Source organism: Oncorhynchus kisutch, linkage group LG11 (genome assembly GCF_002021735.2).
Source record: "Oncorhynchus kisutch isolate 150728-3 linkage group LG11, Okis_V2, whole genome shotgun sequence".
NCBI lineage: Eukaryota > Metazoa > Chordata > Actinopteri > Salmoniformes > Salmonidae > Oncorhynchus > Oncorhynchus kisutch.
In genome coordinates this window covers 62242831-62259223 of record NC_034184.2, presented here as the reverse complement: position 1 = coordinate 62259223, position 16393 = coordinate 62242831, and the positions used below count along the sequence as shown (strand labels likewise).

At 43.0% G+C, this 16393-nt stretch overlaps 2 protein-coding genes across 5 annotated transcripts in view; both read left to right on the top strand.

The window, feature by feature from the left end:
* The window catches only part of tmem108 (transmembrane protein 108), a 59113-nt gene extending 55586 nt beyond the window's left edge, over positions 1–3527 (top strand). For 2 of the 4 annotated variants that reach the window (XM_031836071.1, XM_031836070.1), the window contains exon 5: positions 1326–3527. In XM_031836071.1, the coding sequence (XP_031691931.1) occupies positions 1326–1436 (111 nt within the window). In that variant the 3' untranslated portion in view covers positions 1437–3527. Of the gene's footprint in view, positions 1–1319 lie in introns of all 4 variants that reach the window. The other 2 variants (XM_031836069.1, XM_031836068.1) reach the window with 1 other exon arrangement.
* A 4981-nt stretch (positions 3528–8508) lies between these two features.
* On the top strand, positions 8509–13346 carry LOC109899448 (protein CDV3 homolog). Its single transcript, XM_020494693.2, has 5 exons — positions 8509–8999; positions 10450–10526; positions 10659–10789; positions 10952–11114; positions 11225–13346. Exons 1-5 carry the CDS (start codon positions 8793–8795, stop codon positions 11352–11354), a joined length of 708 nt encoding a protein of 235 aa, XP_020350282.1. The 5' UTR covers positions 8509–8792; the 3' UTR covers positions 11355–13346.
* The last annotated feature ends 3047 nt before the right edge of the window (positions 13347–16393 follow it).

Here is a 16393-nt window from a genome sequence, read left to right as displayed (position 1 = left end):
CATGTTGGTTACAGTGGACTATATATGTGGACTATAGTGCCCTCTGCTGTAAAATTACAGCCAAAACTTCAACTGAATCATGTTGGGGTCATTTTAAACCGTTAGATTATCCTTTGTATAGTTCAGGGATGGGCAACTGGGTGGGTGGTGCTTAGGGCCCACAAAACACTGTATGTGTGGGTATAGATGTGGGTAGCAGACCCGCAAGCCAGCAGCCCCTCTTGATGATTACAAAAAAAATTCTGGCCCCCATCAAAGTTGCTTATCCCTGGTGTCGTCTATCGCATTTCAATTCACTCTACGGACATATTTTTGTTGCTATGAAATCAGCACGTCCCCAGCATCATTGGCTCTCCACATAATTTCTCATCTGCATACTGACCACACCTCTATTTCTGATTTGTCCTCTCTTTTTGCTCACTCCATCGCTCACTCTCCGTCAATGCCTCCTCCCGTGGTGCAGGAGGGGAATGCCGAGGTTGGAACATGTTTAGGGTGTTTGTGGTGACACACAGGTGTTGTCTTGCGTCCCTATTTTATTCCTCCCACTGTAGCGCTGCCTCTTCCCTCCCTCCCTCTCTCTTTGTCTTTCCTTATAATTCCCCTAAAGTGCCTCTAGCTTTGCTGATGCTGTTACAATAGAGATGAACCGTGAATTGATTTATCTATATGGCTGTTACGGTCAATATCTATTTTTGCCAAATAGCCTTTTTCCAGTGCAACCTAGTGTATCTTCCATACAATAGTTCAAGTACTATATACAGTGACGTGTTAATGTTAGGGTTAGGGGTATTGCCAGCTAGAATGTACCTCTTCACGTCCCCTCTCTTTCTGTAAGGCTCGTTCTTCTGAATCATCCGTTTTTTTCTGCTTTTTCTCCCCCACCCCCTGATGTCTTTTTAGCTGAGTCACTGCCACGATTTCTCTCTCTCCCTCTCCCTCTCCCTCTACTAACTCTCCTCTGTCTCTCTCCCACTCCTCCCTCTTCCACTCTTCCCTCTCTCTGCTGTGTTGCTGTGTTCTGCTGAGTCTCCCCTTCCCTTCTTTACTTATTTTCTCTGTTGTGTAGCCTGTTCAACTCCCCTCCCTCTTTCCCTCTATTTTTGTCTCTCTGTGTTCTTTCTGCTAGCTTAATCAGTCAGCCATCTTTTGTCCTCACCTTTCTACTACATACGATTCAGACCCCAAGCACGGAGAATTGTTTGTGTCTCCTAGGTCGCAAAACACTCTGTCCTGAATCTCACTAGCCTTTGTGTGTTGTGTGTTTCGTATGTGCGTGCGTGCATGTGTGCGTGCATGTCTGTGTGCGTGTGTTTCAGGAGCAGGAGACGTGCCTACCTCCTAATGGAGACTACAGCGACAGCGGGGTGGTGCTGGTTAACCCTTTCTGCCAGGAGACCCTGTTCATCAACAGAGAGAAGGCCTGTGACATCTAGAGCGGACAGATGCTGGTCTGGTGGCCATGTCCTGATACCACCGGTACAAGACTGTCAAAAATAAAAGTCTGACTTTCAAAATAAATGTCCCCCGCCCTTTTCTCCCTGTCGTTGTCATTTTTATACATGTGGTTAACTTCAGAGACACCCACTTTATACTGTATATTATGAATACATAAACGAGACGAAGAGAAGAGCTAAAAACAGACACTATTTACTATGAGGGTTTGCCTGCATATTTTTCTGATGTACATTTTCTACAAAAGCTTAATTGTGATAATGGTTTTTATGTCTTTATAATCTACGGAGTATGTGTGATTTGCCTTTGGTTACAGTGGCTTGATGGTGAGAGCATTGTGGACGTGGCCACTTGAATTCTGCTTTAGAGAAAATATATTATGTAAGAACGTTATGTTTCATTTTCTTAAAAATCAAACCCAAAATACTTACTGAAAAGCCTGTTGAACTTGAATTCTGTACCTACGTACTTGAGGGGATATGGAGGTTTAGGGCAAGGTTTGTGAGGCCAGGTTGTAGTAGAGAGTGCCCAAAGGGTATAGCGTTGTATCTGAATAGACCAAATGGACTTTCCCCCTCGCGTGTCACCAGCCTCTCTGTTGAGGGACCACGTACATGTCTTAACTCCCTTTGTCAAGCTGTCTGTCTATCTGTCTGTCTGTGTGTGTCTGTGTGTCTGTGTGTGTGTGTGTGTGTGTGTGTGTGTGTGTGTGTGTGTGTGTGTGTGTGTGTGTGTGTGTGTGTGTGTGTGTGTGTGTGTGTGTGTGTGTGTGTGTGTGTGTGTGTGTGTGTGTGTGTGTGTGTGTGTGTGTGTGTGTGTGTGTGCGTGTGTGTGCGTGTTCACCGGTATGGGCCGTCTGTGTGTATCTCTGTCTGTTTGTCTGTATGGATTTGTGTTATGGAGTGGGTTCTGGTTTTGGCAGTCAATGATGTTTGTTTAACGTTAGCCCTCTCTAACCCTAAATATTTTGAGACCAAACATATCATAATCTCCCTCCATAAGTACAGTATTTGTCCATGAGAGTAAATTGTGTTTATTACTGTAATGTACAGATACTGAATGATATTTGATTTAATTTCTGGATGTAAAAATAAAAAATGCCGTAGAAATCATGACCAATGAAAATACTGAGATAATATTTTATCCTGAATATTTACTGTGAGCACATACAGTGGTAGAGTTTAATCAAACATACATATTTTGTTTCATTATCAAATCGATTTGTGTATCATGCTTTACTTTTGCTTTGTCACATGTTTGTAGTTGCTAAATGCTGCCTTTTGTTACTGCCTCTGCTTGTCACATTGTGAAACGCTTATCTGTTCAATCATACTACCCAGTGTTTGAAAATGTTGTTGAATGAGCGTTTTGTTGAATATGTTATCAATCTACTGGATGTTCACTGAGTATACCAAACATTAGGGACACCTTCCTAATATTAAGGTGCACCCCTCCCCCCTTTCCCCTCAGAAGACACTCAATACGTCAGGACATGGACTCTACAAGGTGTCCAATGCTTCCCACAGTTGTGTCAAGTTGGCTAGATGTCGTCTGGTTGGTGGACCATTCTTGATACACACAGGAAACTGTTGAGTGTGGAAAAACCAGCAGTGTTGCAGTTCTTGATACAAACTGGTACGCCTGGTCCCTACTACCAAACCCTGTTCAAAGGCACTTACATTTTTGTCCTGCCCATTCACCCACTGAATGGCACACATACACAATCCATGTCTCAATTGTCTCAAGGCTTAAAAATCATTATTTAACCTGTTTCCTCCCCTTCATTTACATTGATTGAAGTGGATTTAACAAGTGACATCAGTAAGGGATCATAGCTTTCACCTGGATACACCTGTCCAATCTATGTTATGGAAAGAGCAGGAGTTCATAACGTTTTGTATACTCAGTGTTGCTGCAACGGGCACGAGGTGCCATACCAGAGAATGGGTATTTTGCTAAATGTAGAATGGAGAGGAGGGGCAGTATCTTGTGTCCAGCGTCATGTATTTTTTGTATCGTAACATACACTGTCATTTTTACTGCTGAGCAATAAAAGAGAAAAGCTTTGAACATTCTCCGTGTCTTATTGACTATTCATCTATTTGACTTCTTCCACTCATCCATGAAGACTGTTTTAGTTGCATATTAACTGCATAGTAGCTGCATAGTACTACTGAGAAATTGTGCCACTGCCAATTGGTATTTTATATGATCAACCTTCTACACTACACAAGGCTATCTTAATTTTAATTGTACAATAACTAAAAAATGAGAGAAGAATCATTACCACTTGCTGCAGACAGATGTACATTAAACCTCTGGGACAAAGCAATGTCAGTGCCTTGCTGACCCCAGCTAAACCATTGACTAGAATGTTCTCTGTTCATCTCTGCTGGATCTGGCTAGTGGCCATTCTATACATGGCCTCACTGTCATTGGATAAAGCCTACACTTTGCTAATGCTTAACTAGAGAGCTTCACTACTTGGGGTGCATTGACGACCTACCACTTTCTCCTATCACTAATAAATACGCTAATATTCAATGTCATTTGTTGTCATTGTTTGACTATTATGTAAGAGGTTTCAACTACCCTAGAATGGGACCATGTAGGCCCTTTACACAAAATATACTGGTGGGCCTGGATGTGTGTTGGGTCATTGTCCTGCCCAATAGTCATAGTAGGCCTAATAGAGGAAATCTGCTCGATGGACAGCCCAGTCCCATGCTAAGCTCATAGTTTCACACGGTGGCATCACGCCTGTAGAATGCACACAATATATAAAGTGAAGACTATCATTGAATGGAGAGCAGGAATAAGTATGTTTTCATCGAAGGTCGCATCCAGGCTCCCACAATACTTCTAATCTTGATGTGATTGGCCTGACTGAAACATGGCTTAAGCCTGATGAATTTGCTGTGTTAAATGAGGCCTCACCTCCTGGTTACACTAGTCACCATATTCCCCGTGCATCCCGCAAAGGCGGAGGTGTTGCTAACATTTACGATAGCAAAGTTCAATTTACAAACAAAAAAAATGACGCTTTCGTCTTTTGAGCTTCTAGTCATGAAATCTATGCAGCCTACTCAATCACTTTTTATAGCTACTGTTTACAGGCCTCCTGGGCCATATACAGCGTTCCTCATTGAGTTCCCTGAATTCCTATCGGACCTTGTAGTCATAGCAGATAATATTTTAATTTTTGGTGACTTTAATATTCACATGGAAAAGTCCACAGACCCACTCCAAAAGGCTTTCGGAGCCATCATTGACTCAGTGGATTTTGTCCAACATGTCTCTGGACCTACTCACTGTCACAGTCATACTCTGGACCTAGTTTTGTCCCATGGAATAAATGTTGTGGATCTTAATGTTTTTCCTCATAATCCTGGACTATCGGACCACCATTTTATTACGTTTGCAATTGCAACAAATAATCTGCTCAGGCCCCAACCAAGGAGCATCAAAAGTCGTGCTATAAATTCACAGACAACACAAAGATTCCTTGATGCCCTTCCAGACTCCCTCTGCCTACCTAAGAACGTCAGAGGACAAAAATCAGTTAACCACCTAACTGAGGAACTCAATTTAACCTTGCACAATACCCTAGATGCAGTTGCACCCCTAAAAACTAAAAACATTTCTCATAAGAAACTAGCTCCCTGGTATACAGAAAATACCCGAGCTCTGAAGCAAGCTTCCAGAAAATTGGAACGGAAATGGCGCCACACCAAACTGGAAGTCTTCCGACTAGCTTGGAAAGACGGTACCGTGCAGTACCAAAGAGCCCTTACTGCTGCTCGATTATCCTATTTTTCCAACTTAATTGAGGAAAATAAGAACAATCTGAAATGTATTTTTAATACTGTCGCAAAGCTAACTAAAAAGCAGCATTCCCCAAGTGAGGATAGCTTTCACTTCAGCAGTAATAAATTCATGAACTTCTTTGAGGAAAAGATCATGATTATTAGAAAGCAAATTACGGACTCCTCTTTAAATCTGCGTATTCCTTCAAAGCTCAGTTGTCCTGAGTCTGCACAACTCTGCCAGGACCTAGGACCAAGAGAGACACTCAAGTGTTTTAGTACTATATCTTTTGACACAATGATTAAAATAATCATGGCCTCTAAACCTTCAAGCTGCATACTGGACCCTATTCCAAGTAAACTACTGAAAGAGCTGCTTCCTGTGCTTGGCCCTCCTATGTTGAACATAATAAATGGCTCTCTATCCACCGGATGTGTACCAAACTCACTAAAAGTGACAGTAATAAAGCCTCTCTTGAAAAAGCCAAACCTTGACCCAAAAAATATAAAAAACTACCATATTGAATCTTCCATTCCTCTCAAAATGTTTAGAAAAGGCTGTTGCGCAGCAACTCACTGCCTTCCTGAAGACAAACAATGTATATGAAATGCTTCAGTCTGGTTTTAGACCCCATCATAGCACTGAGACTGCACTTGTGAAGGTGGTAAATGAACTTTTAATGGCATCAGACCGAGGCTCTGCATCTGTCCTCGTGCTCCTAGACCTTAGTGCTGCTTTTGATACCATCGATCACCACATTCTTTTGGAGAGATTGGAAACCCAAATTGGTCTACACGGACAAGTTCTGGCCTGGTTTAGATCTTATCTGTCGGAAAGATATCCGTCTGTGAATGGTTTGTCCTCTGACAAATCAACTGTAAATTTCGGTGTTCCTCAAGGTTCCGTTTTAGGACCACTATTGTTTTCACTATATATTTTACCTCTTGGGGATGTCATTCGAAAACATAATGTTAACTTCCACTGCTATGCGGATGACACACAGCTGTCCATTTCAATTAAACATGGTGAAGCCCCAAAATTGCCCTTCCGAGAAGCCTGTGTTTCAGACATAAGGAAGTGGATGGTTGCAAACTTTCTACTTTTAAACTCGGTCAAAACAGAGATGCTGGTTCTAGGTCCCAAGAAACAAAGAGATCTTCCGTTGAATCTGACAGTTAATCTTAATGGTTGTACAGTCGTCTCAAATGAAACTGTGAAGGACCTCAGCGTTACTCTGGACCCTGATCTCTCTTTTGACTAACATATCAAGACTGTTTCAAGGACAGCTTTTTTCCATCTACGTAACATTGCAAAAATCAGAAACTTTCTGTCCAAAAATGATGCAGAAAAATTAATCCATGCTTTTGTTGCTTCTAGGTTAGACTACTGCAATGCTCTACTTTCCGGCTACCCGGATAAAGCACTAAATAAACTTCAGCTAGTGCTAAATACGGCTGCTAGAATCCTGACTAGAACCAAGAAATTTGATCATGTTACTCCAGTGCTAGCCTCCCTGCACTGGCTTCCTTTCAAGGCAAGGGCTGATTTCAAGGTTTTACTGCTAACCTACAAAGCATTACATACTCTGATTTGGTCCTGCTGTACATACCTACACGTACGCTACGGTCACAAGACGCAGGCCTCCTAATTGTCCCTAGAATTTCTAAGCAAACAGCTGGAGGCAGGGCTTTCTCCTATAGAGCTCAATTTTTATTGAATGGTCTACCTACCCGTGTGAGCGACGCAAACTCGGTCTCAAGCTTCAAGTCTTTACTGAAGACTCATCTCTTCAGTGGGTCATATGATTGAGTGTAGTCTGGCCCAGGAGTGTGAAGGTGAACGGAATGGCTCTGGAGCAATGAACCGCCCTTACTGTCTCTGCCTGGAAGGGTTCCCCTCTTTCCACTGGGATTCTCTGCCTCTAACCCTATTACAAGGGCTGAGTCGCTGGCTTACTGGTGCTCTTTCATGCCGTCCCTAGGAGTGGTGCGTCACTTGAGTGGGTTGAGTCACTGATGTGATCTTCCTGTCTGGGTTGGCGCCTCCCCTTGGGTTGTGCCGTGGCAGAGATCTTTGTGGGCTATACTCGGCCTTGTCTCAGGATGGTAAGTTGGTGGTTGAAGATATCACTCTAGTGGTGTGGGGGCTGTGCTTTGGCAAAGTGGGTGGGGTTATATCCTTCCTGTTTGGCCCTGTCCGGGGGTATCATCGGATGGGGCCACAGTGTCTCCTGCCCCTTCCTGTCTCAGCCTCCAGTATTTATGCTGCAGTAGTTTATGTGTCTGGGGACTAGGGTCAGTTTGTTATATCTGGAGTATTTCTCCTGTCTTATCCGGTGTCCTGTGTGAATTTAAGTATGCTCTCTCTAATTCTCTCTTTCTTTCTCTCTCTCGGAGGACCTGAGCCCTAGGACCATGTCTCAGGACTACCTGGCATGATGACTCCTTGCTGTCCCCAGTCCACCTGGCCGTGCTGCTGCTCCAATTTCAACTGTTCTGCCTGCGGCTATGGAATCCTGACCTGTTCACCGGACGCGCTACCTGTCCCAGACCTGCTGTTTTCAACTCTCTAGAGACAGCAGGAGTGGTATAGATACTCTTAATGATCGGCTGTGAAAAGCCAACTGACATTTACTCCTGAGGTGCTGACTTGCTGCACCCTCGACAACTACTGTGATTATTATTATTTGACCATGCTGGTCATTTATGAACATTTGAACATCTTGGCCATGTTCTGTTATAATCTCCACCCGGCACAGCCAGAAGAGGACTGGCCACCCCTCATAGCCTGGTTCCTCTCTAGATTTCTTCCTAGGGTTTGGCCTTTCTAGGGAGTTTTTCCTAGCCAGTGTGCTTCAACACCCGCATTGCTTGCTGTTTGGGGTTTTAGGCTGGGTTTCTGTACAGCACTGTGAGATATCAGCTGATGTACGAAGGGCTATATAAAAAAAGAAATTTGAAATTTGATTCTAATGTAATGACTTGGAATGCCAGCATTGAGAAAACAAGAAAACTCATTAATAAAATAAAGATTTGTTTAAGTGCTGCTCTCTGGTTCCATGATCAACTGGTCAATGAGCAATACAATCAATTGATCAGTGAGGACCACACTACTAACAGTAGACCTCATGGTGTGGTATCAGATTACTACCAGGCTACTGTGATAGGGCGATAAAAAAGACATGCAATTTCATTGGTTAAAGTGGTTTTTATTTGCAGTTAATTGGTTCTTCAGCATGTCCATTGTGTTTCTGTTCATGTTCATCCGGGGCATCCTGGAAATTATGTATTGGCTGTACATCCGGTTTGCCTGTCAAATAGCAGTGAGCGAGCGCAGCCCCCAAAGATTGGTAATGTGGCACATTGAAAGACAGGCGGTCAGACAGTAGCTACATTTTCTTTTTTACGCTAGAAGGGAAATTGTTTGATTGCTCTGGTCGAATAACAATTTAATCCCTCCCCTTCAACTGAATTATAGAGACGTTGTGAAATTTACGATTGTCCTTGCATAGCGTTTGTTTCTGAAAGAAGATGGCGGATGTAGAGACTTGTGGTGCTGCTCCGGAGAAGAGCCTGGATGATTTCTTTGCCAAGAGGGATAAAAAGAAGAAGAAAGAAAAGGGAGGTAAGGGAAAAGAAGCTCCAGTTGGGCCCACACCAATTGTCTTGAAAAAGAACAAGAAGGAAAAGGAGAAGTCGGGCACGAAAAACGAAAATCAAGATGCGCAGCCGGAGAAGGTAACGTTAGCTAGCGACGCGCTAGTACTAGTTAGCCAACAAGCTACTTGCTACTACTAGCCAAGTCAATATGTTTGCTAGCTAGTTTGCCTGATAACGATGATGACTCATGCCATGACTGTTTGGTAATACACAATGGCTGGCTAGTTATTACACTGGCCTCACACATGATTTATGGAGAGAAATATGTACGTTTTAGTTAGCTAACTAGCCAATTGGTTAGCTACTTAAAAGAGCAATCCAATAATTGAGTTTGCTAACTTAGCTAGACTGCAAACTCACGATGTATTCCAGACGGTGAGCAGACATTTCTCGATGACTTTAGGCCGCGCCAGTGTCGGCTTTCTCGATTGATCAACGATAGCTAACTGGCAAACAGTGTGGCTAGAATGTTTTCGACAGGTGAAAACTGGCACACATTGGATTATATGACTTAGTTAGCTAGCCAGCAACATGGCTCGTGAAGAATTTGAATATTATTGGAAAATATTGCCAGCGTTGTAGTAACATGCGTCATGACGAATGCAAATAACTAGCTTACTAACTAGCTAATTAATTTTGACATCTGTCAAATTGGAAGACGAGTAACGTTACCGTACTAGCTATTTGGCCTCATTCGCTAGATGCTTAGGCCTGCAATATTCGTCTGAGGGTTCAGGTGGTTGGGCCTGGAAAATGGGGACTGGACTACAGCTGTTAAACATAGAACCTTTCTTTGTGCAGACAAAAGCACAAAGAGTAGAACCTACTGGCGATAACGTTACTAGTAGCTAGCATTTTATGCAGGTAACATGGTTCTGAGGTTGACACGTTCCAGGGATGTTGTAATAACGTTTTGAGTCTGCCAAATTAGGGCGTGGCCAGTATCTAGATCCAAGTTTCTATTTTATTTGTACCCTTGACAAACGTTCCTTTTCATGGCCAAGTTTGCATGATCAATTGAGACACAAATGTGACACAAATGTATGAGTCCTTGGGGTGCGTTGGCAAATTCACTCTGGCCATCTACTCCAATTTCCGAGCACTCTTGTCTGAGTGTGCCAGAGCGCATAATAACTGATGAATTTAAGAACGCACAACACCCGTTGAATATGGCCAGTGTCTGCAAAAAAGCGTAAACGGCCTAACCAGCTCTGCAAGGGCTTGTAAAATAGTCTGAGGTGTTCTCATTTGTTTGGAAGTAGCTAGCCAACGTTAACCATTTGGCTTGGGTGCTTGACTGCCATTGAGAGGTCTGAACACTCTGCTCAAACCTACTCCTCAGCCAGAGTGTCCAGTGTACGCTCTGGAGCGAAACGTTGTGAATTTACAAACAATCTGACCACGCTCTGACTGTATGAACGCCCAGGGCGCACTCTGGCACTCAAGATTGAATTTACGAACACACCCTTTGATTGCTAAACCATCAGTCAGTGGGTTGTGTAACTGATGAGCGTTGCTCTGTCTGCAGGAGGATGAGGAGTGGAAGGAGTTTGAGGCAAAGGAGGTGGACTACAGCGGACTCAGGCTGCAGGCTCTCCAGATAAGGTAAGGCTGAATGGGGGGGGGGGTTGCATTCATTCAGTGGGCTGAAAACAGTAGGCACTACCCTAATGACATGTTAAATGTTTGTACTAGTTGCATGTTTTTGTTGAATGTTTTCTCTGGTGGTTGTGGCAGTGATGAGAAGGAGGAAGAGGAGTATGAGGAGGAGGTCGGTGAAGATGGCGAGATCATCCTGGTCAGTGGAGACAAAATGTCTGGGCCTTGGAACAAGTCCGGTGCCCCGCCACCTGCCCCTGCCTCTGTTGGTGGGTATATCTCACTCCGCACTGTGTATTAATTTCACACCCTTAATTGTAGTATTGAAGTGTTACTCCCATACAGACACTGTAGTTTTGACAATTAATGTGGACTACTAATGAGCCTTGCCCCCGTTTTCACTGACGGGTTCTCTTCTCTCGTCTCTACAGAGGTGGAAGAGGTGCCTGAGTCAAAGCCTTCTGGGGTGTACCGCCCCCCAGGGGCCCGACTGACCACTACCAAGCGTGGCCCCAACCAGGGGCCCCCTGAGATCTTCAGCGACACACAGTTCCCCTCACTCGGGGCCGGCTCCAAGCATGTTGAGACACGCAGGTCAGTGCACCTCTAAATATCACTCATCTTACACGCATGCATAGGTGGGCACACATAGTGTAGAAATGTCTTTGTTTGTTTAATTAATATATCCAATGCTCGGGTTTCAGAGACAGGGAGATGGAGAAGACCTTTGAGGTGGTGAAGCACAAGAACCGTGGCCGAGAGGAAGGCGGCAGTGGGGCCTCCCTGCAGCAGTTGGAGCTCGGTAACCAGTACGCCATCTTGGGGGACAAGTAGCACACCCCAACCCCCCCCTCCCCTCCCCGCCCATCCAGCGTGGTCTTGCCCAGCCGCCAGAGGGAGCTGAACTACAGCTGTGTGTACCTAACTACAGCGCAGTCCTGACAACGAATGCTGGCGCTGCTGCCACCACCACACTGGACCTTCTCTCCCTCACACCACCGTACAATACATACATTATACATACAAACACACTCTCATACACCTCACACAGTGAACCATATAAACTGACACACTTTACATCTACATGCATTATATACAGTACATACACAAAGCACCTGGTTGGCAAAACTGAAGGACTACATCCAAAAGTGCTGTGGCAAGTGATTAACTGAAACAAAAAAATATAAAATCTATATGATACACCCATATGAATGACACTGCAGCATCAACAACAGCAAACGACAACGTACGGTTGTCTTTTGTGGATTGTTTTCAGAGCAGCAGTTGTGTGGTACAACTTCTCTCTGGACTTCAACTTGCTTTGATTATAAAGCCACAGAGGATCGAAGAAGACGAAAAAAATTGTGCGAGAAGAATTTACGAACTGTTGCGAATAGATCTATTTTTTTGCGAGATCGTTATAACCCAAACTGCACATGGTTGGTTGGTGTGTTTGAGTTATGGTTTGGGCATGTGAGGGGAGACTACCTCAGTCACAGCTGTGGTGACCATGTTGAGTGGGCTTTGGCTCTTGGTGGTGAGTGGGGCAAACACCAGGCCTGCAGACGAGAAGACCACCAGGCTCTTTCACTTAGAAACTTGAAGATTTTGTTTTCCTCAAGAATGGGACTCCTGCAAAGATCTGTGGACACAGGAGAGAAGTTATGGTCCTCATTTAGAATGACTATTTAAAAGTGGCCTTACTGTAAAGAGCGAGAGAGGGAAACTGCTTCGTTCTCTAGAGAGAAACTTGCTCGTTGTCTCATGGTATGTTGCCAGCCTCCTGGATCTCGCAACTTAAAGATAAACCAACCTCCTTTCCTCTTCAAGAATGTAGTGCTGAGTTGTAGTTTGTCAGAATATTATACTGACTGTCCTTCATATCCACTGTTTGACTTGCGCCCCATCTCTTTTAAAATTTGATTGTTAACATTGGCAAACCGTTATTAAAGCTCCTCCTTTCTAATCTGAAGTCATTCCTTTGGTAGATGTTTTGACTTTTTACAGGATTCTGAGGATACGGCCCTTTTTTGTTTTACTTTTGAGGGCTTTGTTTCCACCAGTGTTCGTGAACTTACGTCATTGTGTAGAGGTGGGATATGAAAAATAGACTGACATATTGTTACAGGTGCAAAGATACTAGCTACAGCGTCCCAAAAATGACCCTTCTGTACCCAATGCCTGTAATTGACCACAGTAAGTATGGCCTGTCATACTACTGTCCATTTTTGAGTACATATGTTTGCTTTTGCCTATATTCATTGAATTGCTTCAGTGCAAGACATTCAAGTTTACCCTATTCTGCAGAATGGAACTCAACCCCCTTTCTCCATCCTCCCCATAGAGTTAGTTGCCCTCAAAGCTCCTTCTCCAAATATGAGGTGTATTGTTTCTGTACTTATTGAAATCTTTCGAGCAGATCGATGACATGTATCCCTGGTCCTGGAGAGCGTCAGTCAGTGCCTGCTATCTTTCCGCTTGGGCTCCAAACCACCTGACCACTGTCTCCTCTCATGAACCGATGTGGTAAAATAGAAAGGTCAGGTGGTTTAGATTAGAATAACCATGTTTGCATTTCCTTAGGTTGAACAGAGGGTTAGAACTAAGAATTGCTGGAGTTGTGTTCAGATATTTCTGTTGAAGTCATTTGAAATGTAATGGAACTTAAAATTTGCAAATGGATGGCCAGAGTTGTGGAGGGCACTGTAGCACACAAAGCATCCTGTGGACCCCTGCCTAAACGTTGTGGGTGGAAGTAGCGAACATTTCTACTGAGAACTGTTATCGAAGACTAGTTTAACACACAATAAACAGTGATCTTTGTGATGGGTGTCTTTGTCTTTGTTCTTAACTTAAAAGTCACTTATTTCACAGGTAGGCTAGATGTTCACATAAGGCCACACTGAGAAACTATTCTGCATTAGAATTAGCAACAGGTAAGTATTACGTTTCAGTAGGCACAATAATGCACTGATAAATGATCTTTCAGAGCACCATCTGGGGTTGAGCCTTAAATGTAATTGCAGTTTAAAAGCTGATAAAAGTGCACACTACTTTAGATACAGATGTATCTAAAGTGGTGTTTTGGGATCTTTAACGATCTTAAGTAATTTAATGTTTTTGAGGGTTCACCTCACCAGCTGTGATTTGTTAACCTGAATCGGTATGTTACTTAACGTCGCAGGTTAAGGTTGGAAAGCTGTGCTCTATCTAGCCACAACTGTACGGAGCCAAAGACTGCGACAGGTGTAAAGGATAAGTAAATCTCTGGCTGTGTCAAAGTTTACATCAGATGCAAATGCTTAACTAATGTGGAAAACCCCGCTGTGGCTCCCCCAATGGGCGCGTTCGAGTGGTAAACAGAAAGTCAAGGAGTGAAGTTGGGGGAGACACAGACGCACCATTGGATGCTGGTGGGAGGAGCTTCTGGAATGGAGCAGGAGCGATTGTAATGTCTGGAATGGAATAAATGGAAAGGTATCAAACATGAAACCACGTTTGACTCTGTACCATTAATTCCATTCCAGCCAGTACAATGAGCTCGTCCTCCCACCAGCCTCAATGACAAGGATCAGACTACATGTACATGAGTTAACATACGTTACCTTGTAAACACCATGCCAAGCAGTCAAATGGACCTGACATTGACCCCATGACTGGTGTCTGGGTTACTTGCTCATTAAGGTTCTGTTTCTCGGACACAGATAATACCTCTAAAATTGCAAGCTTAGAAATCCCCTACAATAACCCATATGTAGCTAACAATTTGTATTATATTTTACTCACACTTAATAAACAATCAACAAATGACTTGATGCGGATAAAAAAATCAGTGCGTGATGACGTACTGTACACAAAATACAAATCTAAAGTTCAATGTGTTTCCATCACATTTTCAACTGTACCGATAGTTCTCAAAAAAATAAATAGCAAATGTGTCTACTCTGGTCTTGGCACGTTCACTAGCCAACAGCTCGCAGCTACAGCGCGAGTAGGCTGTGTGGGTATGGGTAGGCTAGTCTACATCAGCCTTTCTTAAAGTATGGGTTGGGTCGCGACGTGTCAGAGTTAAATTGTATAATTATTTCATTAATTACTGGAATTGATTTGGCCAAGTGCATCTGCGCTCTCTGCTGTTTGCCAGCTGAGCGAGTGTGAGAGGGAGATGCGTTTCATGACAATTGATGTGCTTCGCGGGTTTAACGGATCTTTTTTCCTGCAGTTTTCTTGGAGATCAGTCCGCGACACACACGATGCAACCCTGTCGTTCAGCAACAGATGATGCAACGTTTGCCATTCCCACTCGCCATCACTCACCGCTGTCCTCAAATGGACACAAATTGTGACTGAGCTCAATTGTCATGAAACGCATATACAGCGATTAATTGCTCTCTTTTTCATACAAACTTATAACGAGGATCGCCCACAGTGTGTTTTGTGTGTGGAAGTGCTTAGTAATGAGTCTCCCATAACGAACAAATGAATAAAAACGACACGTCCTGACCAAACATCCACAGCATGATGGTAAACAGAACAGGGCAGAATGGTTCAGGAAACAGTGATTCGACAGTGGAAAAGTCAGCTAGCAAGGTATTGTTGTAATTTTATAACAGGTGATGATAAGTGAGTACTAGCTACCTCTCATAGTAGTAGATGTGAGTTTCTCTTTCAAACAATCCCCTGGCCTTGTACACAGCTAATAGCTATCATTCGCCAAAGCAATCTAGCTACTGATAGTCCCAGTAACAGTACAGATGAAAATGAAAAAATGATCAGGCCTACGGTACGGTACATCTTACTGTAGAAATGATTGTTGAAAACTAGTCTAGGTTGGAACTGTTTCTGTTCATTGTTATTCTTAACCGGAACAAACTGATTGAAGCAAGATGCTTTTTTGAGGCAAACACACTCACACAGTTCTGGTTTGCTCATCTACATACAGCATGAAGCGGTCTCCTGCCTGACTGAGAAAGCAGTAGATGTTCTGATCCAGTTTGGCACCACATACCTATGCGAGTCAGGGTTCTCAACTCTGGCATACTTTTAAAAAACAAGTATATAAGCAGTTAAGGCTGTCAAAAACAGAGCCCAGAATAGACATACTCTCATTAGGACTGTGTGTGTTTTCTGTTCTACATCTGTGTGATGTGATCAATCAGTTTATTCCAGTTCAGAATAAAAATATGTATTGTGTTTTAACAGCAACTGTTCCAACCTAGACTTTCAACAATAATTTATACAGTAGGCCTGAACATTTTTCATCTGTACTGTTACTTAGAGTTGCACTATCAAAAAGCCTGTGTGTGTTCTGTGATGTGATCAATCCGTTTATTCCAGTTCAAAATGAAAATGATTTATTGTATTTTAACAGCAACAGTTCCAACCTAGATGGATATGTAAGAATGTTTTTAATGGGGGATAAAAAACATTAATATATATTTATATGGATATTTAATTTTATTGTTATTTGTTTTTGTCTATATTACTATACATAAATATTGGTACATTTCATTGCCCTTATGCCTAAAACATATTTTCCTAAGCTTGGGTCCCAGGAAAACACAGAATTTCTCATTTGGGTCCCAGGCTGAATAAATTTAAGAACCCCTGGTCTGCATGATGAGATTATTATGAGAGCGAGACTATTTTTTTTGTCAAACAGCGGTCAAGCATCGATCATCATGTCACCAGAATAAGACCTTCCATATTTATTGGAACTAAGCATCAAGCTCATCAATGTGCACTTTCACCACCCTGTGAAGTTCATTATCATTTATTTCACTGCCATTTCTCACATAATTCATTTTACAAACTCAAGTTGAGTTCCCTTCTCTATATGCATGCTGAAAGTCAGGAGTTAACTTGTTCTCTGA